The sequence below is a fragment of the Paroedura picta genome, chromosome 2, assembly GCF_049243985.1.
Source record: "Paroedura picta isolate Pp20150507F chromosome 2, Ppicta_v3.0, whole genome shotgun sequence".
Lineage (NCBI taxonomy): Eukaryota > Metazoa > Chordata > Lepidosauria > Squamata > Gekkonidae > Paroedura > Paroedura picta.
Window position 1 is genome coordinate 65,279,438 of NC_135370.1, and position 26,834 is coordinate 65,306,271.

General features: G+C 41.4%; 2 protein-coding genes across 12 annotated transcripts in view; one reads left to right on the forward strand and one right to left on the reverse strand.

The window, feature by feature from the left end:
- SEMA5B (semaphorin 5B) overlaps positions 1–9,940 on the forward strand; it is a 473,766-nt gene extending 463,826 nt beyond the window's left edge. For 10 of the 11 annotated variants that reach the window (XM_077320455.1, XM_077320456.1, XM_077320453.1 and 7 more), the window contains one exon: positions 5,226–9,940. In XM_077320455.1, the coding sequence (XP_077176570.1) occupies positions 5,226–5,381 (156 nt within the window). In that variant the 3' untranslated portion in view covers positions 5,382–9,940. Of the gene's footprint in view, positions 1–4,695; positions 4,766–5,225 lie in introns of all 11 variants that reach the window. The other variant, XM_077320463.1, reaches the window with a different exon arrangement.
- An 8,344-nt stretch (positions 9,941–18,284) lies between these two features.
- Positions 18,285–26,834, reverse strand: part of SLC49A4 (solute carrier family 49 member 4) — a 102,315-nt gene continuing 93,765 nt past the window's right edge. Inside the window, exon 9 of the mRNA XM_077320472.1 lies at positions 18,285–24,855. Within this exon, the coding sequence (XP_077176587.1) occupies positions 24,740–24,855 (116 nt within the window). The 3' untranslated portion in view covers positions 18,285–24,739. The remainder of the gene's footprint in view (positions 24,856–26,834) is intronic.

Consider the following 26,834-nt stretch of genomic DNA (forward strand, 5'->3'; position numbering starts at 1 on the left):
CTCCTCAAAATACCTGAAATGAATAAATACTGTACTGTAAGGACCCATGGTTTGGGAGCACTTGACAACTGTGGAGCCAGTCATTAACTTTGATAAGGACTCCATGAAGGATATAGTCTTGGATTTGGTGGTTGTTTTCCTCGGGTACGAGGGCTCAAGAGGCCTTTCAAAAGAGACCTCCCCAATTTACCCAGCATTTCCCCTAGGCCTGGAAACCCTAGAGGAAGTCCTTTGTCAGGGGACTTGGTAAGCTACAGTAGGAGGAGAGAATGTTCTGTTCAAACTCTGCTTGAGATTAATTGGATCAGACCCATAATAAATGTATTTACAGAGAAAAAGAGAAAATTAAAATAATGCAATTTCTTAAGGTTAAATAAACACTTTGCAATGATGCTTTCCCTTTATTGTTAATTCTTCTGGATGTGTCTAAATGTGCCATGCTAATTTTAGCACATATAAGTTGGTGCTGCAGGTACTTGAAACTCCTATGCAAATATCCAGCAGTACAGGAAATCTTCTAAAATGGGGAGAATAGTGTGCACTTGTGCACAGCCCTTCTGTTGAGTAAAGGGGTTTGGCACAAGGTGTCACATGCTGAACTAGGCTTGGAGAGCTCAAGGTGGATAGATATGGGAAATAGTCAGAGCCTTACTAATAACACAACAAGCATTGTGTTCCAGGCCACTATTCTTGTGTCTTCAGTAGCAGATCTTCGTCCTTAGATGTTTACAAATGGAAACCTAAACTAAACGTGAAAAAGACATTCTTCAAAAGGCAGTCTACCCCAAGAGTGTCCTAAATGAGCATGGATAGAGAGGAGGGCATAATTTAAAATGTGACTGTGCTGGCAGGAATGGCAACCCTTCTGAAAAAACAACCCTGTGACTAACCCTCTAACACAGTGGTCCCCAACCCCCGGTCCGGAGACCAGGACCGGTCCGTGGATTAGTCGGTACCGGGCCATGGCTCCTCCTTGTCCTCCTCCCCAGCTGCTGCCTTGGGGGCTGCCCTGCCACTCTGCTGCCGGCTCACCTTTGGTGCTCTCCAGCGGCCACCATGCCTGGGGCTCCCCCTTGACATGGCATTGTGCAGCTGCTGCTGGCAGCGCCCCCCCCCCAGTGGGTGATGGGAAGTCAGGGGCTCCGGCGGGAGAGTAAGTGGAGCAGGGGCTCAGGTGGCAACGGCGACTCCCCCCCCCCCCGGGCCTCAGTAAAATTGTCAAGCATTGACCAGTCCCCGGTGATAAAAAGGTTGGGGACCACTGCTCTAACATTTGTGGAAGTTACTGTAATCAGCGTATCTGTATATGGCCTCGTAATTCCAGCGCTGTCAGTGAATTGGTTACTGGACAACACCAACAACTACTATATTGGTCTATACAAGGAAGCTATTGACATTCATAAACACTGTTACAGTTCCAACAAAAAAAAAAAGAAGAGACTGAAAATCAACAAAATCTGGGTGCCAACCCTAAAAAAACACCAGAATAAAAAAGATATGGGCCTCTAAAAACAACTCGTAGTGAGTGGTCCACCAGATAAGGTTGGCGAGACCTTGACCGAAACCCACAACAGCTAGAATGACATTTCCTTGTCCAAAATGGCTTCCCAGAATTTCCAAGCCAAGCTTTATGTGTTGATGCAGATCTTAACCCTTTCATTGATCTTAAAGGGGTAGCCGAGGTACACAAGAGCTTCACAAGCACAGTGGAATATATACTCGGGATGCCGGACTGGAGTATGAATCCTAATCATGTTGAAGTCAATTCCATAGAGATTACAGCCTATGTCCAAATAATATTTTTAGGAGCAAAATGTCAAGCATCCTGAGACATTTCTTCTGATTCAACGTGCCCTGTTACAAAATAATCGTGCCAGTGTGCTTTGCCTGGATGCCTAAGAGTTGTTTGTTAACAACAAGCCAAATCATGTCTTTTGCCAGGGAACATAAAGGTGCCTTGCACACTGAGCCTGCTTTTTCCATGTGTTTGCCTCTTCCTGAGAAAGCTCCTCTTTTGCCTGACTGCATGAGATCAGGGCAGGGGGTGTGGGACACATTGGGCCCTTTCAGAAGGCAGCAAAGGAACACTGGTTGAATTCTCTGTTAATTAAGAGTTATCACTGAGCAGTAAAGGGGAGCAGGGAGTTGAAATGCAAGGCTTGCTAATGAAACTCCGAGCCTCGTGGATTTGAGGGTTTTATAGGATATCCTGCAATTTGCATATATTGAAATCCGAGGAGGACGAGAAGTGAGGGTCTGGAGCAGCTAATGAGGAACTGTTCTATAAAGTTTGGGCCTGAAGGTAGCAAAGTAATGTCTAAACTTTTATCTAGATGGTGAACTGGTAGGAAAAATCTGTTTTGCCTGAGCTGAACGCCTGGCCTGGCGTATTTAGATTCTTGTAAAGAATTCAGTGGCTTTTTCATCAGTTTTCTTCTATGTGGCAGGCTGATGCTTCTCTGTCCTCTGTTTGCTCTTTCTCCTCCATGGAAGTCTTAGGCACCTCTGCAGGCCATTTCTGCAGTCATTTGCATGCTGAGGGCTTCAATCATGTTCCCTTTGGGAAAAAAACTTTCATACTCCAGTTCCAAGCACGAGCCTCCCTTTGGATGGGCTTATTATTTCTGCGAGGCCTGGCTGTTTGCTTTCTAGTTGATGGTTGGATTTCTTTAAAAGTACACTCCTTTATTTCCGCTATGGGCACAGTTCCTCTGCTCTTACCATCTCTTGAGTATGGTTTTAAACTGCGATGCTAAAAGCATCCCTCCGGCAGCCTCTGATTTTATGTACTTTTATGCAGTCATTTAATTTTGGCCTTGCATAAAATAGCAGCAATAAAAAATAAGTGTGCTGGGCGGGGGGGCAGGGATTACACTTGAAGGAGGTAGGTAGCCAGGTGAAACAATGGAGAGCAATGACTGGATATCCCATCTCGTTACATTTCTATACATCGCTGGTTGTGGAAAGGATTGGGATAGCAGCCCTGGAGGAGTCACCATTCAAAGCTTCTTTCTGTGAAGGTCTTGCAATAGAATTACCTCCCTAACTCCAGACCTATTTGCCCAAGTAGGGCATCAGGACCGCCAATACAAATAGCAACCCCAAAGTGGTTAAAGATGGGTTAAAAGGTCTTGCTCCACCCCCCCCCCCAGCTCTTAATAGAAATGTAAGGAGAGAAACCATCATCCATAACTTGCCTAATTTGGCCTTCAGATGGTTTGTGTGGTTTCCCTGTAGCATAGTTAGGTACAATTCTGGCCTCTCTAATGAATGAAGAAGCAGAAAGGAGGTAAGGAAGCAAAGATCCTTGAATGCTTCAGGGAAACTAGGACTGTATGGAGGCTGCCAAAATATATTTATGCACTTTATACATTGAAGGTAGCGTTTTTAATCCAGTGATAAGAATGACATCCTAGAGCCACTGACGAGCAGAGTTTGAATCCAGTGGCACCTTTAAGAGCAACCAAGTTTTAGTCAAGGTACAAGCTTTCGTGTGCAGGTATCTGAAGACGCATGCGGAAGCATATCCCTTGAATAACTTGGTTGCTCTTCAGGATGCCCCTGGCCTCAGACTTTGCTCTGCAGCTTCAGACCAACACGCTACCCACCTGAATCTAGAGCCAGTGTTGGGAGTGAGATGGGGTGAGCCTGAATTGCCACTCAACTGTCAAACTCACTCTATAATCACTCTCTGGGTAGCCTCTGTCTTTTAGCATCATCTACCTTACAGAGTTGTTATGAAGATGGCACCCTATGTTCCTCAGAAGAAAAGGAGGACTAAAGTGTAATCTTTTCCAGGGACTTGATAGCAATGAGGGCAATAGTTAATCTCAACTACATTTTCCTGAAATAAATAGTGCTTTAATTCTTTAAGACTAAATCTCATGCCTATGTTTTTAGATATAGACTGACTGACTGACTGACTGACTGACTGACTGACTGACTGACTGAATGAATGAATGAATGAATGAATGAATGAATGAATGAATGAATGAGAAACAGACAGCGACAGAGACAGAGACACAGAGAGATTACGTCTGATTGAAGGTGAAGACAGCCATACATTCTAAATGCTGCAAAAGTAGTTTGAATACATTCTCTGCCCTGAAAACAAATACCAGTAAAATATCAAAATACCAACATCCCTCCTGTATTGCACCCCTGCCCTGGGTTCTGGTTTTATAAACTTGGGGGAAATTTTTTAAATGATTTTTAAATAATTTTAAACTGTGATTTTAATGTATTGTGGTTTATATGCTGTTCACTGCCCTGAGTCTGCGCTAGCGGAGAGGGCAGTTTATAGATCTAAATAAATTAAATTAAATAAACAATTCAGTGAATGTTTATTCAAAAAAATTCTACTTTATTTTAGGAAGTCTCTACCCTTTGTTTTATTAGACAACCTCTAAACTTTTTCCAGCGACCTGTACTTCCTCAACCAGGGTTTTATTTCTTTCTGTTGTGCACAATAGACATTTACACTTGCAGGGGAGGAAGTGAAAACATCTCAGTTCAATGTGGGGCAGTGAAAACCGAGATAGAAAAGAGGAAATGTTTTTTAAAGTTCTGACCATTAAAGGAACAACTGCATTTCACCTCCATTTTTCCTCCATGCTCTTCATATCTACTTGTAACTTGTTGCTAACTTTCTTCAGAAGCCTCAAATGTGACCATGCCTTGTTACTTATACTGTAGCTTACAGAAGTGACACACTTAATATCGGGGGGTCCAAACCTGGATATCTACCAGTGGAGATGGAGATCAGGTAAATGTGCACCTGCTCTTCCAGAATGAAAAGAATGCACCCTTTGGTGCATTGCTGCTGGGAGGGAGCAGTAGCTAAACAAGGAGAAGGGAACCAGTATGTTGGATTACTTGTCATTAGGCCCAGCAGGGCTGCACGATAATGATGGACAACGTTGGTGATTGCTAACAAACACCATGCCCTCTAGGTAAGAGACTACATGCCTCTGGAGACATCTCTGTCATTGTGACTTGGCTCAGATTCCCCCAAACAGTGGCAGAGCCAGCAGAAACTATGGTCCCAACCACGGAATGCTTCCACAAAGAGCCACCAAACACATGTTTCCCTCTCAGATGTGGAGAAGGTATTAATAGAAAGTGGTGCTAGAAAATGAAAGTAAAAGGGACAAAGAGAGACAGTTTCTTTGTTTTTTCTTTGTTTGTCTTTCACTGACACTCTTGTCTTTGTTTTTCATTCACAGACGCTTAACAAGAACAATTTGATACCAGATGACAGGACCAACTTCTACCCTTTGCAGCAAACAAATGTGTACACAACCACCTATTACCCCAGTACACTGAATAAATATGACTACAGGCCTGAGGCCTCCCCGGGAAGGACCTTTACCAACAGCTGATGATGGACGGATTCTCCAAGAACTAGATGGCTTCCTATATGATTTTTATTTTTTGAAATTGAGTTTATGGACCAAATATTGGCCCAGTCTCTAGATGTACATATTATACAGTGGGCCTTTTATTTTATCATTTCTCAGTGGGCTTACTTTTGAGCAGCACATCTCTTTACGTTGACCCACTGTTGATGGACTATCCTGCCTAGGAATGTTGAGAGGTCCACAGCTAGAGGTGGCACTAAGTGCTGTGGATATTTGCGGCTGGCGGTTATCCTTTTTTGGAGGGTGCCAACGTTGCCCAGGAACCAGCCACAATGTGCTAAGTTTGTGTGAAATGGTAGTTGGCTACCCACCACTTCCTCAGAAATTCAGTGGACACCTATGGACAAAAAAAGCCACCAATGCTTTGATACACTTTCTATGCCTACAGATTAATGGGACCATGAACATTATCCACAAGACAAGCCTTATAGAACATTATGCTAAAAGATTTTGGTTTTCCAGCTTTGGGGTTGAGCATCACATCATCAAACTTTCCAGTGACATGGAGCAATATATGCAACCTATGGTGAAATAAAGCCCAGTAAGAGTCGCAAAGGAAGCACTCGAAACATTTCCAGTCATAATTTGGAGTAAAAAGTAACAGGAGATGAATATGGCTTTTCAGTAAAGACAGATGGCTTTATTCCACTGGGGGGGAGGAAGGGGGAAGAGCCATGGAAGATCCAATTAGGGAGCAAGAAACCCTTACTTCCTTCTAACTTTGATTCCAGTAGCCTCTTAAGGAATTGCGATATCGGTGGCCCTGTTGTTTGTTGATGTCACCAGGCTTTTGTGCTATCGCCAATTTTATTTTTTATATTTTTTTATTCACTCGAACAACAACAACAAAAAAACACACACAAGAGTTTGAGTTCACAGTATGTCACTACAGGATGTCTCCATAATACAGCCTCACCCAGAAAGCCTGCTGCAGATTCTCCTAGTGTCTTCCAACCAGCAGACCGTGAAAATAAGACGGGTACCATCAGTTGCCAATATTCTACAGTATCTGAGCAAGAAGACAGCAAAAGTGATTTTGCTGCAGCTGTTAACCTGGGGTCTGTAGCATTGTTAAAAAGTCAGCCCAGCCTCGAAATGTAATTCTGTATCTGTGTGTGACTGTGTTAGGCCAGTGCAGAAGCCATGCCTGCAGCCAGATGATTGGCTGACATTGATGTCTAGCAGGAAGTCCTCTCTGTCACCCGTGCTTTAAGAAACAATCTCATACATTGTGTCGGGCAATAGAAGCTAGTTTGCCACTGTCATTCAGCGTTCCTCAGTGCGTGTGTATGCACACATATATAAGTATAAATATTTTTATGAACTCGTGGTGCTAAGAGAATGCCACTTTACAGAGCATGTGATAAAGAGGGTGATCCAGTCTGCGCATGAATGAAGAGCTCTGCCAGAGCTTGGGGTTTCTCCTCTGCTTTTGCTTTCAGCAGCCACCATCTCTGCAGTCGCTAGGTTGATAGTTCTCCAAGCCATTTAGTTTAAATTTGAGTTTACTGCGTAGCAGCCAGCGATAGGCTCATTGCTTCTGTTGTTTCGAAAACACCTTTTTGGGAGAATAGTCTGAGACGTGGCAGAGTACGGCACACCCAAGCTCCTTTGTGCAGCAGGGAATGGGAATCCGGGAAGCTGTTCTTTTCATGAGCTGAACCGCTTTGAATGGGAAGAAGACACGGTAGTAATGTCAGCAGACACCAGTCATAAAATATACGAGCATCCACTGGTGCCTAAATTGTGGCCCTCATCAGTGACTAAATTAGTCTGGGTGGAAACATGGGCTGGGTTGTTTTGGAATTAGCACATTTATTTTTTAAGCTGACAGTGATTGAGAACTGGAAGTGCTACAGTCACACATCCAAATCTCCCCCTCCCCCGAACACAAACACACATAGTGCCATTGTTGTGTGTGCATGAGCTTCATCTTGCTGGAGGGAAATGTGAAGATCTGCTTTCTCACTCTTGCTGCAGTCCCACCTTCTGTAAGAGATCGTGGCATCGGGGAAACTGTGAAGCATTGCCATGGGTTCCGAGTTGTTGCAAAACTAATTAATTATGCACCAGTTCTCAGAAGCTAAATGAACTAACGGTTCCATTCATTATTTTTCCCCATTACTTGTTTTGTTTTGTTTTTGCCATGCAATAAGGCAGGTTGTTTCATGATGTAGCTGTTGTTGTTCTGGTGTCGCCAATCAGTTTAGGAGGGATGCTTTAGCCGGGCCAGCCCCCTTCATTCTTACATTCATTCTCACCAATCATTTGAAGTGGAAGAATGGCACTGTTTCAAAACCAAAACACTTTGGTTGCCCTCACTTTGTCGGTGTGCCACAAAGCAAAGGGGAGGGGTGTGAGGGGACTCTTGAAGGTTTATCACTACGTCAGTCTGCCTGAGAGGGCAGTTCTTTAAAATGGAGCAGAGAGCTAGCTTGCTTTTGAGTGCTCAAATTTATGGCAAGTTCACGACGAGATTGTATCCCCAGTCTGGTAGGTAACTCAGTGCTTTGGCTACCGTGTTGCTAATGAACATGGTGGGTTGGACTTCCTCCAGCTAGAGCTCTTCAGTGGTTCAGATCATCTACTCTCTGGGTCATCATAATACGTTTCGTTGTGGCATCAATGCTGGGCCAGGCTATTCCATGTTTAATGAAGAGGCAGCATTGCTGTTGGTAGGAGAGTGTGTAGGTGCAAAGAAGACCCATTTGAGAAACTTCTTCCCATCAGAGGTTTTTTAAAAAGAGAAGTCTCCTACAATGCATTATAAGGCTGCTGTTGAAACTTGGAAAGGGGAGAGGGGTACTCCAGAAGCAGTAACTGGGCGGCAAAGGGAGAAGCTAGTAACCAGTCTGGACTGTGGCCAGAACTCCCAGAGACCGGAGCTACACCAAGTCCTTCCATGAAGGGTCAATGACCTGCATTCCCAATAGGCTTGAAGAATCCCCAGCTTTTAAAAAACATAATGCAACTTTTTGTATATGATGACACTGGCACTCATGTAAAACATGCAGTCAGTCAGACTGTATACCCTGAGCCATTCCTGTTGGGTAGAATTGTGGTGAGCCATTTCTAGGGTGAATATGTTGTCTGAACAGAGGCCTAAATAATGGGAACTCTGCTGTGAATCTTATATAGGCTTTTGGTTTCTTTAGAAAGAGTAGATTTTCATTTTTGGTTGGGACAGTATTTTTCCCTTTCAGATTATAACCACAATTGTCACGTGTTCATGTGACTCTGCAAAATGACCATTTGTGCGTTTGTGTGTTTCCTTTTGAATCATTCTCTTGTCACATGAGGATTATAAAGCAGGGATGACAAGAGGTTGGTACGACCATTTCACTTGCTCTCTTTACCCTCTAAGCTAGTGGTTTAGCACAGGCATGCATGACCTTTTCCACCCAGAAAAACTGCCCTGTTCACTCTCATGCCCGTGAAAACAGCTCTGTACTTGACATTTAAATAAATTAAGCAGCCCATGTCAGCAGGAGACTGGTGTGTGTGTGGGGGTGAGGGGGGGTCTTAAGGAAAGAAAATCCATTGACTGGCATGTTTGATGGGCTGATCCTGTTAAAATGACCTGTCCCACTTTCCTCCTCTGGACAAATGAGCCACACAGCCTTCCTGCCAAGATTGGAGGCTATTTGTAGGGTGGCCACTTAAATTTGGTGGAGGCCCCTGGAACACAAAAGGCAGGGCTAGATGTGTTACGGTGCGGTGTAACTAGTTTCGATTGAGTGTGTTTTGCTCCTGCAACTGAGCTGCCAGGACAGCAAACCAAGCAGCAGCGCTTTAGTGTACATGTGAGATGTACCCAGAGAATTCATGACTAGTGAACTAGTTTGAAGCTATGCTGTTCTTTAACAGGATGCATTTTGAATAGTGAAGAAATCCTAGGATAAGGGGGTCATGCCACTGTAAAGAGGAGCTTACATTGCTGTCAATTTATAAGTTATACCTACTACTGCCTTATTATTATTTTCTTTAGAAAATGAAATTAAATTAGATGAAGACTGGAGTAGGAAGAAGTGGAATGATTGGAGCAGTAGCATTACAAAATCTAGTGTTGGGAGTTTTAAAAATTCTGAGATGTAACTGCTAATAGGCCAGGTGATTAGCCATACCAAATGGGGAATTTTCTGACACATGCAAGATATAATTCCTACAAAATCCTTATAATCAGCTAGCATAAAGGTGCCTGTGGGCACTTGTTGCACACACACACCACACCTGTACTGCAGAATATTTAAGAATAAATTTAGAATAATATAAGGAGCCCTGGGATTTGGGGACAGATGTCAAAGAAGAATGCAGAAGATTTTAACAGTATACGTGCTTTTTCCTAGATAAATGATTTTGTTGTTGTTGTTGCTTAATCAAAATGGAGGAGAAACTCGACTTTGTAGCTAGATCTGTTCATCTCCCCCAGCCCACAAAAATCCATTCCTGTTAAGAATGGCGAAGTAAACAATGTTTGTATTTGCTCATATTTTATGAATAAACAGCCCAAGTTGACTTAGTATACTTGTCCTATGGTTTTTAATTATCAGCATAGCATGTGTGAAAGCAAAATGGAGTTGCAGCTAAGAATAACAGACACACCTCTTTGGGGCCCGTAATTTCCATGTCACATGTCTCCTTACTGCAAAACTTCACCTTTGCTTTCTACATGGTACGTTGGATGTAGCAGAAGCTACCAAAGAGTGTACCTGTTCCCACTCATTTTCATTGTGCTATGCAGAAAAGGGATGGTCCCTAGAGGACGTGAAAACAAAAATAGTCCTAACACAGATCTTTCCATACAGCTTCTAAATGCCCACAATTCTATCAAAGTAGTCTCCACACATGCTGTATGAAATATACACACTGCAGGAAAAAGAGTCCACTGCAAATTGACCTTGAAAAGCACAAGCATTCATATTTTGCTATGATTTATCGTCACACTCTAATTGTGGATGTTGCAGGGGGGAGCAGGAAAGAGCCCTGAGAATATTCCCAACATTTAATTTGAGCCTGGGTTGACTAGGGTTTTGTCTCAGAAACTGTTTTTTACATCGGCCCCTTCTGGAATGTCTCTCGCAGCCACTTAGCCATTTAACTAACACCCCTCTCCCCTGGATTTGCAGGTCTGGTCGAGAACTTACAGCACAGAAGAGATGGCTTAGAGAGGGTTATTACACCTCTCCTTTTGAAATCTTAGAAACCGACTATGAGTTTGACTTCTAGCAGCAGCTGGGAAATTCTCACCCATAAGCCAAAGCTTAAGGGAAGTCTCCCTCCTTCACTGCGGCATGAATCTGCCATTGTGGCTGTAAAAACCCGCCTCTCTGAACCTTTATGCCCGGCAAGCTGTTATAAAGACAAGGCTACCTACTAAAATGGCTGTTTTTGTTGGAGGGCAGTCCAAGAGCCCAGGGGGATTAAGCAGTTAACTTGAGAGGTGTCACCAGGAGGTCACAAAGAATATGCCATAAATCAGGGTGGTTGTTTTGTTTTTGTTTTGTTTTTAAAGTAAAAACAATACTGAAGCCAATCAGCTCTGGTATCGCTGCCACTTAGTGTCCAATTGCATGCCTATTTGACATGTAATCCAGTTCATTTCCAAAGGAAGAACCACAGGGAAAGCCAAATAAGAGATGAAGACGGGAAATACTACGGCTGAGTTTTGCAGTAGAAGCAGGGGGGCGGGGGAGACTGATCGGATCTGTTCAGTATAAAAAGAGAATGATCACTTGACACAAAATTATGCCTCATGAAGCAAAAAGTGGGAATTATTCCCGGATCCTGTTATAAAGGCATATGACTTTTTCTATGCAACTGAACACAATGGTACTGTTAGAATAAAGGTGATTTAGATTGTAACCACTGCCTTTAGACACTGTGAATTTTGGGGCTGGGCTTCTCTGTATTTTTATATATTGTACTATGTAAAGAGTAATTCAGAAATAAAACCCAACAACCTGCTAACCACGTGAGCTGTTCTTTTAAATAATATTGCTACAGGAATTCATCAATATCTGTCATTGTTCATCACCGTCATGTCAGTGCCTGCCTTTGACACAAATGACAAATTCTACTATCTATAGGCCCCAATTGTTACTGAGATTAAGTTAGAATTTGTGTTATGTGACAGAGTAGTGCCTTTCAGGGGTGTACAAAGGATGGGTAGTTAGTTGACACCATGGAATAATTTTAAGGTAAAGGTAAAGCTATCCCCTGTGCAAGTACTGGGTCATGTCTGACCCTTGGGGTGACGCCCTCTAGCGTTTTCATGGCAGACTCAATATGGTGTGGTTTGCCAGTGCCTTCCCCAGTCATGACCGTTTACCCCCCAGCAAGCTGGGTACTCATTTTACCGACCTCGGAAGGATGGAAGGCTGAGTCAACCTTGAGCTGGCTGCTGGGATCGAACTCCCAGCCTCATGGGCAGAGCTTTCAGACTGCATGTCTGCTGCCTTACCACTCTGCGCCACAAGAGGCTCTAATACTAATAATTTTAAAGACACCATCTTTCAAAAGGTGCATCTGCCAGCTACCTCGACACACGGGATTCTGTTTCAGTGCCAAGCAGATTAAGCCTTTTTTCCCAGCTGACCATTCAATTGCAGCTTCTCAAATGCTAGGATTATCAGAATATATTAGCTAAATAGCATTGTCTAGTCCCAGAGCTTGAAAGCTTCTAACTAGCTTGGTGTAGTGGTTAGGAATGCGGACTTTTAATCTGGCAAGCCGGGTTTGAGTTTGCACTCCGCCACATGCAGCCAGCTGGGCAGCCAGCTCGCCACGGCACTGATAAAACTGTTCTGACCGAGAAGGAATATTAGGGCTCTCTCAGCCTCACCTCCCACACAGGGTGTCTGTTGTGCGAAGGGGAAAGAGAAGGCGAGAAAAGTGGCATTTAAGAGCCAACTCTTCTTCAAGAGGGTGTGTTGGAGGCGACCCTATAAAAAGGAGTAAAAAATAAGCATGAAACCTAGTTAAGAATTCTCACTATGTGTTTGTATGCTATTCCTTTAAAAGTCTGTCTGCAGCATGAGACAAGCATGGGACCTGCAAGGACTCGAGAGGCATTTCATTTCCCCACACTGTTCCTCCCCCTGGCTGCACTCCTAGCCTCCCCCTTTTCCTTTCCCCTGTTCCTTTCCTTTTCTCCCACCCACCGAGTCTTCAGTTTTCTTTCTGTCCACCTTTTTGTCTCTCCCTTTTTTTTGCTCTTCCAACACCTAACTACCTTTTTCTGTTATCTTCTAGTTCAGTATCATCTTCTCTCTTTTGTTAGGGTTTTTGTAAACCCCAAATATCCTTTCACATCTGGCCTATCTCTGACCTCATTGTGTAGATTTTTTAATTCACACCAGGACCTGTTTCAGAATTAGATATAGCAACCTCCTTTGTGAATCACTACAGGATTGTGGACTGGACAGCTAGCATTCATCTAGATACCTTGAATGGAAATACACTGACCCAGATCTAGGGATTTTAGAGTCATGGGAGTTCTAATGTACACATCAGGTACGCTGCATTCAAGACCTGTCCACCCATTTCAGTGGAAACAGAAGACTGAGAGGCATATTCTTTTGCATACTGAGATCTGCTCTGTCCGCAGCAAACAGTGAAACCACTGCAGCAACTATAATAAAGCGTATTCATACAATGAGGACAGGTGTCAGTTGCAGTCCTGGATTTCATCATTCCCCTCCAGCAGCTTTGTGTATTACAACCACAACACCATAACATGAAATGAAGCTAAAACAACTCCATGTTATATTTTAGGAACTCTGTTGCCTCTATTATTCTCATAAAACAGGAGATGGGAAACGAAGGCATAAACATTCTTGTTTCAGAACAGTATTTGCAACAGAATTTCACATTTGCGGCTTTTTTAGTTCTATGTGATAAAAATGTTTACCTTAAGTTTAGTCACTGTTTTAATAATTAATAATTTGTTGTGAGTAAGTAATGAAAAATTGTGCAATTAGCAAAGCAGAACTTGCCACAAATGATAAATTAATGAATTTGCATGAATTTGCATAAATTAAACTAGCCATCTAACTAACTCAACTCAAACTAATTTCTAAATAATAAAATGTAAACTAGGAACACAAATCTCCTCCTTTATACCCTGTCCCATTCCAAAAGCTTTGGAGCAAGGTTAAGGTAAAGGTAAAGGTATCCCCTGTGCAAGCACCGGGTCATGTCTGACCCTTGGGGTGACGCCCTCCAGCGTTTTCATGGCAGACTCAATACGGGGTGGTTTGCCAGTGCCTTCCCCAGTCATTACCGTTTACCCCCCAGCAAGCAAGCTGGGTACTCATTTTGCCAACCTCGGAAGGATGGAAGGCTGAGTCAATCTTGAGCCAGCTGCTGGGATTGAACTCCCAGCCTCATGGGCAAAGCTTTCAGACGGCTGCCTTACCACTCTGCGCCACAAGAGGCTCCTTGGAGCAAGGTTGGAGGAGGTTAATTAAACACTGAATAAAATAGCATTAGATCGTAGCCTTTTGAGCATTTGCCTTAAACACGCAACCTATGCTAAAACCAGAAACAGATTAGATCTTTTCAGCTCCATAGGTGTTCACTGGAAGGCAAAATGGCCCCAATCTTGAAGGGCTCTATACTCTTACTGCACAAAAGATACTTGCTCCTTATGATCAACATTTAAAAGCTGAAAGACTAGCCCCAGTAGTGCTGAAATAACATCTTTTGTCATTGTTACGTATCACTATAAAATGGGCCCATTTTGATTGAAGGATGATCATAGATTCTTACTGGAAAATGTTATAGCTCTCGTCCCATTTATTAATCAAACTAAAGACCATGAAAAGTGACAAGAGTCAGGGACTCTTTAGTTTATGTTCCGATGCAACTGGAAATTTATATCATGGTCTTGTGCTGAAAATTACACCATAATATCATAAAAAATAGATTGGATTTCTAATAACCTGAAACCAGCTACACCTGCATGCATAATGCCTCGTTCCTAGTCAATCAAAAGCTATAATTTTGAGAGTTTTCATATTCACAAGTGTGCCAATGGGAATTTATATTTTAAAGACAGCCCATTAGAAAGTAATTGAGAGGCACCAGATCAGTAAAAACAAACTTGGTGTGAACAAGGCAGAGGTTCTCGAAGGCTTCTTTAGGCTTTACGCGCACGAGTTTTTGAATGAGTTTCTTTGGAATCAAGATGTAGCTCTGCACTTATTTACAGAAAAGCACCAATCTTGAAAAGGTTGTGAATTGATTTTAACAATGTTTGCATTGCTAATTGGCACTTTCACTCATTATAATTACTGCCTCTTCTTAGGAAATAACATTGCAGGCCCTTTTCCTTTCTTTTGCTACCCTTTTGTTCATCACAAAAATAGTATTGGGTGACAGTTCTAAATTTGGGGAGCATCAGAGGGCAAATAGCTTCCAACTACCATCACTGAGGCTAGAAGGAAGTCAGGAAGTACTCAAGCAAGTCCCCATCATGTCTAGGGTGAAGTCAATAGAGAAAGGAAAATATGTTGACTTCCTGAAAAGTCCCATTTTCATTGTTGTAGGGGAGTGGAATAGTACATCATTCTGGGAAAGCCTACTCTGGTCGCTTCCAGGATTGTTAGACTTCTGCTGACTCTTGATAAGGGGCTTTCCTCTAATCCCCAGACCATCCCCCTACAAAAAGTCCACACTCAGAAGAACTATCTATCTATGAAGTCCATCTATGTAGAAACTGCCCCAAGGTTATTGTACCCACCTTCACCAAAGGTACTTGAGTAGATAATCTGCCCCACTCCTAAAGCACTAAGAACAGAAATTCACAATAAGTGAACCAATTCTCCTTTCTTCTGTGGAGGGATGGGCAATTCTGAATTGTTGGCATGCAGAAAAACTTAAACTCAGGGTTGCTGAAATGCCACAAGAGCTGCAATTCCCTCTTGGGACCCTTCAAGAACTGATCCTTATATGACTGCCCAGCATAGAGTCCACCAAAGGAATAGTCCTGTATGACACACAGGAAGCCCCTTGCTAAGGAAGGGTGCAATCATTTTCTCTGGATGTGCTGAGTCATACGGCACATCTATATCACTCATCATAATTCATGACCTTGTCAGAAAGGATGGTTTCTATAGGTTCAAGGGGGTGGCAGGTTATAATGGATGAGCGATAGGGTTGTGAGTGTCCTGCATAGTGAAGGGGGTTGGACTAGAAGACCCATGAGGTCCCTTCCAACTCTATGATTCTATAGTCATTAGGAAGAATTGTTTGAATAGTCAAGAAGTGATGCAGAATTTCCAAAGTCCCAAACAAAGGACTAAAAGAACCAGCATGGTGTGGTGGTTGGAGGGTTGAACTAGGATCTGGAAGACCTGAGTTGGAATCCCAAGTCTGCCACTGAAGCTTGGTAGATGACTTTGGGACAGTTAAACATACTCAGCCTATCCTACCTCACAGGGTGGTGTAATGATAAAATGAAGGAAAGGGGAACAATGTAAGCTGCTCTGGATCCCCATTGGGAAGAAAAATGGGGTATAGAATGAATGAATGAATGAATGAATGAATGAATGAATGAATGAATGAATGAATGACCCTTAATCCTCAAGTCTCATTCCTATAGGTATGGGAAGCAGCACTGAAGGAGGAGACATTTCCTCAATCTATGAAACATTGAGCAACTAGAGCCAGAAGTCAGATCAATGCCCAGGCGGCCAGTCTGCAATCTGTCAGGTTTTTGCAGATTGCGCACAAACATGAATCTTTGCCTTGGTGCAAAAGATTGAGTTTAATGAAGGCAAACAATTTAACTTAAACAATACTTTTTCAGACCTGAGGCATAGCAAAACAAGCTCAGCATATAACCCCTCAAACAACTTCCCCTCCCATGAGAACCCGTGAAATGTGGGAAATTTTCAATAGGCCAAAACAGTCCCTATAGCCAGGCACCCAAGGTCAAGATGCCACATTCTGCAGGAAAATGAAGGTGAATGGGGGAAGATGCAAAATGAAAATGGACAGGCAATAAACATGGGCAGAGGCCCCGACATCTACAATTCTAACAAATGCTAATATTCATGGCAGAAGCATGGCACTTCTGACACAACTATGGAAAATAGATTCTCATATATCAATGGGTATTGAGTTCTAAATTACCATAGGCAGACAATGCCACCTACAGAAAAGTAGAGAATATTAGCAAAGGAACATATGTGACTGATGTGAACCCATGTGTCTATGACTGTAAATATTTAAAATTTGGGATGACTTGTTATAGTGATTTGGTAAATACAGGTTTTTGATCATTCATTTGGGTCTATTTATGTAGAAGCTAATATTCTCTTGCCTGGTGACATCTCTGAAATATGCATTCAAATGGGAAAGTTGGCATGGACAACCATTAACTTGGCCTCTCTGTAGGTCTACTAATTAGTGACTATATTAGCTTCTGCAAAAATAGACCCAAATGAATTATTATAATCTGTAATTACCAAATCACTATAACAAGTCATCCCAACTTTTAAATGTCAGACACATAAGGTCACATCAGTCACATATGTTCCTTTGCTCCAGATCTCTCTCTCTCTCTCTCTCTCTCTCTCTCTCTCTCTCTCTCACACACACACACACACACACACACACAACCTTAGCCAAAAGGTTGAGAAGTGATAATGCATTCCATATAAATTCCCTTTTGTGCCCCAAAATGGTTGTCTTCAACAAATTATGCAGAATTTGAAAGTTTTCTATTCCATTGAAAAATATAGCTGATCCAATAAAATACATCGTAAGTTCTTTCAACCAACAGGTCGACCGACATTTTTTCCTATACCCTAATTTATTATCTTTCACAAAAACTATTACCTTTTGGGTTTTGAAAACAATAATCCAAAATTGTTTGGCTCATGTTATTCTCATTGTTTTCATACAATTTATTTTCTACCCCTTGTGGTGACGTTATGCAGTTGTCTCGTTGGGTCCAATACACATTGCATTCTCTTTCACCATGAGATGACTCTGGTCAGAAGCATCCATGCAATTAGTTTTGAATAATCATCTTAACAGAAGGTTCCACCTATCAGGATACAGCACTGCTTTTGAGAACAAATTTAAGCTTTCTGTGGGTCAAGGTATACAGCATGTCACAAAACTGGCCACTCATGAGATCAAAGACTAATTCAGCAAAATTGAAAACCCCAATCATGTACATCAAGCCTCGATGGGGGAAAATGTGACAGGACAGTCATATTATCTCCCATTGGGTTTTTGTAGTCCCATTTTTTTTTACTGACACTCCTTATGTAAAGCAGATATATTCATGACAAATTGCATGGTTTCAACACCTGCCATCTAGTTTGTGAACGAGCACAGGGAATATGCTGAACCATCAAAATCTCATAATTGTTTTTACCTAAGTGGAGGGTAGACCCCATACAAATTAAGGCTGGGGAAAAAAATCTCTGAGCACTCCCACCCAATTTGCTCTATGTCCTAATGTTGAATTTGCTTAGCACAACTTCAGTCTACCTCGAGATCCTCTCCATGGGGAGCTATGTTAAAAATATACCAAAGACTGTGAGTGGGAATTCAGAATTTTTAGCAATATTGAGTGTTTCCATGTTTGTCCACCTGGTAAATTTCTGAAATCACCTAATGGAAACGCTCCTTCACCATCCCAGAATGGCAAGAAGGTACTTGCTGCAGGCCTGGATAATGATCGCTTGCCTTGCTAGATTTCTTCAAGTCCTTCACCAACAAGCTTAGTCATCTTCATTACCACTAACCAGACCATGAGGTTTTCTCTCACTGTCAAATAAATTCAGCCGTAAAAATGTGTTCCTGAATAGTACTTGAATATGAGTACAAAAGAAAACACATACAAGCTGTGATTAACCTGTTTAATGTGTTTCAAATATTACACAAGTTAATACGCAACATACACAGCAAGATTCCAGTTTTCACAGAACTCTAAAGAGATGTCTACATTTTCAGGTATACTAGGCAATGTTTTAAATAAGTTTTATTAAAAAATAAAAAGATATTTTAGGCACAATCCAAGAGAAACCTGCCCCACTCGTCTTAGGAGAAAAATGTCCACAGGTCATGTACTTCATGAGGGATTTGCAAGATAGGCCTCTAACAGATTGTGCTCCATGCCAACATATTATATACAAAAGTAGAACTTACCCTAAAATAAAAATCTATCCCCCCCCCCTTTTTTTTTTTTTTTTTACAAAATTACAAAAAGTAAAATGCTTACAAATTCTAATGACATTGAACTGGATGACTGCGGGGATTTTGTTTTGCTTTTTACAATTTCAGGACTAATCTACAAAAAACTCTTACCCACAAACAAAGAACAGTATTTTTAAAAATGCATTATGTTCACACCAGCAGGCCAAAGTAAAACAAACCCTGTAATATAGTTAAAAACGAAAGCTTTCTATTACATAAAACAACTTACTTCAGAACAGTTAGGGAAATTGCACACCGCAGATGGGACATGCAGAGCAACTACTCACAGAACAGTTCCAAGGAAACTGTAGAATTGGGATAACAGTGGTTGGAAAAAATTTAAGAGGTAAATGCTGTGGTGCTGAAGGAAGCTTTGTTATTGTCATTAGCCAAAGCAGAATCAACCCAAGAGGAGACAATAATTTTGCTGGTATTTTATAGAATAATATGGACAGGAAAGTTTGTAACCACCCATCAAGGCAGAGGAAGTATAAGCACCAATAACTGGACACGGTTTACGAAATGGCTTTTGCATCATTGAAAAAGAGATGGGATAGGCAGATGCAGCCTGATATTTCAGAGTAAAGAGCTCTAGGCTCTCTACAGAAGAGCAAAATCAAACTTGAACGGGAGCTGAAATGAAACACACTGATTTGCGTTTGGAAACCTTGACATTTGTAGATGCACACTCTTGCATACTTGAAAGATTGCTTTCTTCCCATCTCCTACCCTTTCAGGGTTGTCTGCATTTGTCTCTGCAACCTGCCATGTAATTTGCCTTCTTGAAAGCAGTTCTCTTTGCAAGAAAGTAAAGTGTGTGAGGGCTAAAGGATCCTTCTGCGGAAGGTTCAGAATGTAGGGTCTGGTCTTGAGTTTGCTGCAGCTGTAGAATACTGTCAAGCCACACAAGGGGACACTGGCCAGAGAAGTTCCTACAGATTACTTGGCCTTTCTTCTTGAAAACTCCATACACTTTCTAGACCTTATAGGTGTGAAGATATGCTCTGAAGTGTGTGAGAAACAACTACAGGAATCGATGAAGCTCACAGAATGGTTGGTACGCAGTGATAAGAGCACAGGTCTTCTACGCCCTTTAAAGCTCCCTAACTTCCTATGGAAACAGAATAAATGGGGGAAATATTAAAAATGGCATAACTATGCAAGAGTGACTGCTTCCCTTTGTATGTGCAAGAGTCTGGAGGACTAGACCCATGGAGATCTTTGTTGTCTCTCCCTTTCCACTACAGTCCCTTTTTCCATTGCCCAGCTATTTCTGGAGGCCAGGGGCCCATGACACACATGCACAGCAAGGGTGACTGATTAATTCTTAATGAAGTCTGAATGTTCATGGAAACAATGTTCATGGAAACAGCACAGGTCTTTGGGTTATGCCAGTCAAAACACGTATTCTGTGATACAGACAAGCTTGCTAAACGTTCTTAATAAGAGCATGCTTGCATTACATAAAAGATCATCACTGAGCCTCTGATCAGAGAAATGGATGTTGAGGGCGAAGAGGAGTGGAACCAAAAGCTCCTTATGGGAGATAACGCCCCTATCCAAGTGGCAAAATCTTGTGCAATTTTAATTAAGCTTAGCCAACTTAGTATAATTCCTGTTGTATAGCTTTTATTTTTGTCTGACCTGTTTTACTAATTCATTTATTTTTATTCTAATCTTCTTGTTTTAAAAGTCTTGTTATGGAAGCAAATGCTGTAGTAAAATTTGATGGATTGATTGATCACACCAAAGGTTCTTGGTGTGATCCTGGAATACTAAAATAAAGGCAAGCCTGTTCTGCCTCACTAACTTTGTAGCTTAGTGGTGACAGGGCAGCTAGTTACTGATTTCATTTATACCCAACTTTTCTCTTTAATGCAGACCCACTGGACTTACTTTCCCCCCATTCTCTGTTTTCTATTCACAACAAACCTGTAAAAGGTAGCACAACAAAATTTGAGTGCAATAGCCCCTTTAAGACCAACAAAGATTTATTCAAGGCGTGAGCTTTCATGTGCAGGCACACTTCCTCAGACAATGGAACAGGGATCATAAGAGTACAGACATAAGGAGAATGTAAATTAGTAGCAAATTAGTAAACTTTGCCATGACATCCAAATGATGGGTTCAGTTGTAGCTCACTCAAAAGCTCCCACTCTGAATAAATCTTTATTGGTCTTAAAGGGGCTATTGGACTCAAACTTTGCTGTGCTACTTCAGACCAACAGGGCTACCCACTTGAACCTGTAAGGTAGGTTACATGACTGACCCAAGATCACCCACAAAGTTTCCATGACAGAACAAGGATTTGAACCCGGTCCTCCCAAATCGCAGTCCAACACACTACCCACAGCACCATGCTAGTTTCCTTCCATGCAGAAGGTGGGAAGGGATTAAGCTTTCCATCTCACCTAGCCTTTTTCCATTTCCAACTGAGTCTCCAGCAATTTTTAAAAGAAAAACATGGTGAGTTATATGAACCTCCATGGCAACTATTCCTTTTTCATATAGAAGCAGGATGCAGTAATCGGACATATTTAATGGCCAATTTCTAGCACTATATGTTCCCATAACGTTTGGACAATCTAAACAATACTTTTTAGCCCCAATGATATTAATGGCAAGGATTTAGGCATGCAATTTAACTTAAAATTAGTGAAGTGCAAAATGTTGAACTATGGCTGGGTTGTGGCATAAAGGCATAAATTATGACAATAAACCAGGAGAATCCTGACACCAGTGACTGATACATTTTACAATGTTCCCTTATCTGAATATGCCCTTCAGGTGATGAAGTTCACCATCAATCCTTTGTATTCACACCATGAGAAAACTATGGGGTGGACAGTCACAAGCGTGGCCCCATCCCACCCAGGAGCAGAGACCTCTGCCTTTGCTAAACAAAACAGCAAGCATGGAAGGCATTTGGGTGGACACAGCCAGTTTACAAAGAGTCTCAAGGTCCCGCGATTTCCACACTGTGTCTATACATGCAATACATTTGGAAGAGGCAACTAACATGGGGCCATAGCTATGACTTTTAATGTTCAGGTAAAATTTAACACCAAAATGACAAGAGACCTTTAAAGAAGGATGCTTCCCTTTTGGCACTTCCCATCTGTACATTTTACTTGGTCATATGTGATTTTCACTTGGTCACTGCCCATAACCTTTTACACCTTGTAGTGGCAATCAGGTGTCTGTTATTCAATACTAATTACAGGGAAGCCAGTCAAACATTAGGAGCACAAGAATAAAACCGTCATGAAGCAACAACTGTTGATTAATAACTTGAATTTCTAAAGTTCTGCAACTATTGCTTATTAACATATTAAAAGTACTTAAAGATCCCTGTTGTAGTATACGAAGAGCTTCTTTCCCTAAAATCTCAGCAGTGACAAATGCCTTGACAAAGACAATCAATGTTAATAGGGAAAAATGCCATGAAAGTTAAGCATCAAACCGGATCATATGGACCAACTCAAGCCACTGCAACATAAGTAATGTGACAGCTGTCAGAGGAGTCCTTGCATTATAAAATATTGTGTGCCTTTCATCAAGGATTTTAAAAAGGATGTATCCAGCAGGAAAACTACCAATAGGGTACCCATACAGTATTTATAAAATGACAGAGAATTAAATTTTGCTACTGAGATCATTTGTTTCCTGTCCTTCCATGAATGAAGTGGATTCCCAAACCAAGTTCATTAATAGCTATCAATGGCACCTCCTTCATTTCACAGTGGCTTTAAGTTTGCTTACAGAGACCGCCTTTGGGGCACTGCAAGGTTCTGAGGGAAAACTTCTGCAGGAACTCTGCCCGTGCCACTCTCTGTTGCCATGGCCCAAGCAGGGAGTTGTGTGGCAAGAGCAACCAAGCCTCCTCTTGGAGACAATTAAAAAAAAGACGTTGTCTGCAAAGTGATGGGAGATCAACCTGCCTGTCATTTTCATACAGTACATGACTTTCCCCCACTTGGGACTTACATGTGTTGAGAGGTTCTTTTGGCTTTCTGCAGCATATTGTACAAGTCATGGGACTGGACTCTTAATGGCTCCAGCAAACAAATAGAATTACTTTAAACTGGAACATAAAATAAGAGCATTTGCTTTGCTGGGAAGGTATCCCTAAGGGAAAAGATTTCATCTTTAATGAACTGTCACATCCCAGACCACTGCCCACTACGGTACACAGAGAAGGCAGCATTAATGACCACTAAGAGTAGACTCTGTAAACTTTTAGCAGTTATTCCCTTTGAACTCAAAATTGTTAACATCGCATCCTCCCTGGATCTACAGAATAACTCTAACTGGACAAGTCAAAAGATAGAAAAGAGCCACATGACAATGGGAAATTGTTAATTTCCAAGTTACAAGTGGCCACATGAATCAAGAGTGGCAGACTAGAACCTCTTGCAGGAGTGAAATATGTCCAATTCAGAGTTCTCACTGAAGCAGAATATTACCTGCCAGTACCTCGAATGCCCCTGGGTGAAATGGCTATGCCACCCACAGCAGAACAACAACAACAACAGCAGCAAAATCCCTCCATGAATTCTCTCTCTTATGCACAACTCAACTGAGCAGTTTCATTTCCCAAAGAGATGGCATCAATACATCACTAGAAGTTCGTCTGTTTATATTTTACTGCAGATATGCCACGCGGTCAAAAAATATACATATATACAATTTCCCCCCAAACACCCGTTATCAATTGAACAAGTATATTTGATAAAGGGGCTTTAACAGTATTAGAGTTATATAAAAGCTAATTAACCCCTCTAGAGCATATCACATTGATAAACATATTCTGCACTGGGCAAGGTACAAGTTTTAGATTTGTTAACAATAAGCACATTGAAAACAGATGCATGATCCAAATGATGAAATTTGCTCGGTACAAGAGAGATGCAATGGGCATTGGTGGTGTCCCTTAAAGCTTGCCCTTCGATTTGTCATTTTTCAAAAAAAAAATCCCTGAAAAGTGCCACTGTTCGTGAAATAGCTATTAAATGAAAATGGAGAGGCACTCTAAATTGTAAACTAATCTGAAAAGAGGATAAGCAGATTTGGGGAAGCTACAGTTTGATGGGAGAGGTAAACCAAGGAATTCCTTGTAGATGGAATATATAAGCAAAAGTACAGTACTGACCTGTAACAACATAGGTACCTATCAGGAGTTACCATATGCTGGTATTTGAGATGCCATCTTTGCTTTCTATGTCATGGCAGAAAAGTGACATAAGTTTTATAGCACCAATTTACTATATGGCTAAAATTACTACTTCCTTCAGTGTCAAGTAGTGAAACAAAATGAAATCATGTTTATCCAAAGGGTACTTATTATGGTTAAAAACCAAATATACCACATCAGAAATCTCTTAATCAGAAAATATATGTAGTGAACAAGGCATATACTACAACATGTATAGAATTCAACATTTAAACACAATTGCTTATTTTAAAATCCCATGTTTTTACAAGAATTATATGTGTATTTCTCTTTTAGAAATAAAATAATAGATTATTTGTAATCAGAAGAGGGAAAACAATGGCCAGTAAGTCTTTGCAGTCAGTATGCCACAAGTTATTGCCTGCCACCAAGAAGGACAGAATGGTACATAAAAACAAAAAGAAATATGCAAGCATCAAAGTTTCCATTCAGTCTCTAGGGCTACCAATAAAAGTGTGTTTGATTTTTTTGAATGTGGAGATTCTTTACTCCTTTCTTCAATGAGAAAATTTTATTTTTGGAACACAGTGGTTTGAAGTGGCACAAAAATGAACATCATTAAATAGCTTATTAAATAAAATATCAATTCTTAAATTAGAGCTCTTCCCTAACACACATTCTGTTGTGTGTTTATTTGAAAATAATCTAATTCCCATTCAAGTACAACATTCATAGTTATCTAGATAATAAAATACCAAATCAAGGAGTATAGGTCTTTAAAAAAATCCCTCTTTCATAACCCAGTTAAAATGTCTGTGTTAAAATTCTGTAATCTGCTTGCCGCATTCTTTTGGCTGTGCAATTTCTAAGAAGATGTGCTGAGCATCATCCCGAATTCCCTTCTCGTCTTGAGCTTCTCTGTTTTGTGCTATCAAACTGAGACAACGACATCAAGGTAAAGTCTATCATAGGATTCCCTAAAGCATAAGATTAGAAGAAGACTTAGCAGACAGGATCCTGGGAGACACCAGTTGAACCAAGAGAATTCTGTGTGAAGAGAAGAAAGAAAGAATTTTGCTTTAGACATTTGTACAATGTGTTCTATGCACTATAATAAAACCACCATTCCATGCCATGTGCCAGACCAGTTTTTTGGCATACAGGGCTGGTTCTCTTCCCAAGCTACCCAGGCAAACCTGAGCTGCTGGCAATGATGCTGTCTTCACCAGCAGTCATTAGAAACCCACTGCCTCTCCCCTGCTTTGCTTTTCAGGCTTGGGAGCTAAACAGCAGCCATCATTTCTACTGACTAATTTCTGTAAGTACCCAAGGCTCTCACTTGAGAAGTAATATATAATGGGAATAACCACAACAGCAAGAATGCACAACAGCAAAGTCCAAGCAAAAAGTTAAAGGCATTTAATATTTAGCATAGTTCTGCTTGTGCTGGGTGCAACAACACACAGCACTTCACAAAAGAAATGGCCACAGATAGCAATGGAATTTCAGTGAATTCAGTTTTGAAACTATCTGAAGGAATACCTTGGGATACATCTTGCAGATGTGAAAAAGCAGGAATGTGACTGCTTTTACTTAGAACGAGTAGAGGAGCAATTTTAGCACTTCCACTTATGCTAGAAGTATTATGCCCATGGAAATCAAACAATGGTATTAATTTCAAACACTGTCATTTGCAGTGATAGAATGTTTTTAGTCAGTTAAACAAAAATGCAGCCTTTGGCTATAAAAGGGGAGGGGCAGGTGAGGGGATGAAGGGTATAGAAGTCTACACAGCCATCTATGGCTGATGCCATGGCAGCCTAATGCCATGAGAGTCTCCCTCCTCTCCAGGTGCCCCCCTTCTTTGGGCTTCTTTTGGGCTGGACATAGGCGCCTGGCCTAAAGCCAATTCCTGCAGGTCAGAGTGATAATGGCTGGGGTCAGTGTGGGGGTGTTGGTTTTAATTTTTAGGATGGTTTCAAATGTACTTATGAATGTTTTTATCTATTGATAAACCACCCTGAGCTCACTTGTGGTGAGGGGCGGTCTATAAATCAAATAATAAACCAACAAACGGTTCTGGCCTTCCTGATTGGTCATTTGGCATCCAGGCAGTCAGCAGCAGGGAAGATTATATCTTTTTGGTGAGTTCTGGCAACTGAGAGCGAGCTGGGCAGGGCATCCAGGAACTTCCTCAAGCAACCATGCCTACCATGTCAGGGATCTTAAGCAAGTTTTGCTCACTGGATCTTAATGCTCTTTGGGGAATGTACAGGCAGAGGTGGTCTTGCACAGGTTTATACTGGCCAAGGGAATCTGGAGTTTTGCCTTCCTCAAAGCAAAATATTTGATTGCACAGATAAAATACCACAACTGTTATAATACCTTGCTCAGTAGGCACTTGGACATTGTGTTGGGAATATAGTACAGGGACATGTAAGGCTGAGCTTCTGGCATGGCCCTAAAAGGAAGGGGTCCCCATAAGGGTCTCCAAGGTAAGGAGTACAACAGCCTCCTCTGAGGCTGGCATATCAATCACACACCAGAGGTTGGGTACAGACAGGAAGAGTGATGATTGAACAATCTGGATTGAATAAGTCTGGTTGTACATACTCTCCAACAAGTAAACCAGTTCATGTTTAAAGAGCTATACATTAAAATTTCAAGAAGTCATCTTGTTGGCACCAGAAGTTAAATGCATCTAAGAGCAACCACGTTTAGACATTTCTCTCTGATTCCAGTTCATTGAAGCAAAATACAATTCTGTTTTGAATCTTCACTCTCCTCACAGAATTATAAACTATCAAACAGCCTTGGTTTAGTTTAATCCCATAATTCAGAGGAGCTAAAGATAAACTGCAATTAATTTTATCAAAGCCTGCAAAATTAAAAAGAGAAAGGCTTAAAAAATCAATGCTCCTGCAGAAACTTATTTCTCTATGCATTCTGGTATTTCCCAAAAATCTTTTCCATCGAGACTTTACTTGGTATTAAACTGGGTTCTGTATAAATAATACCATTCAAAA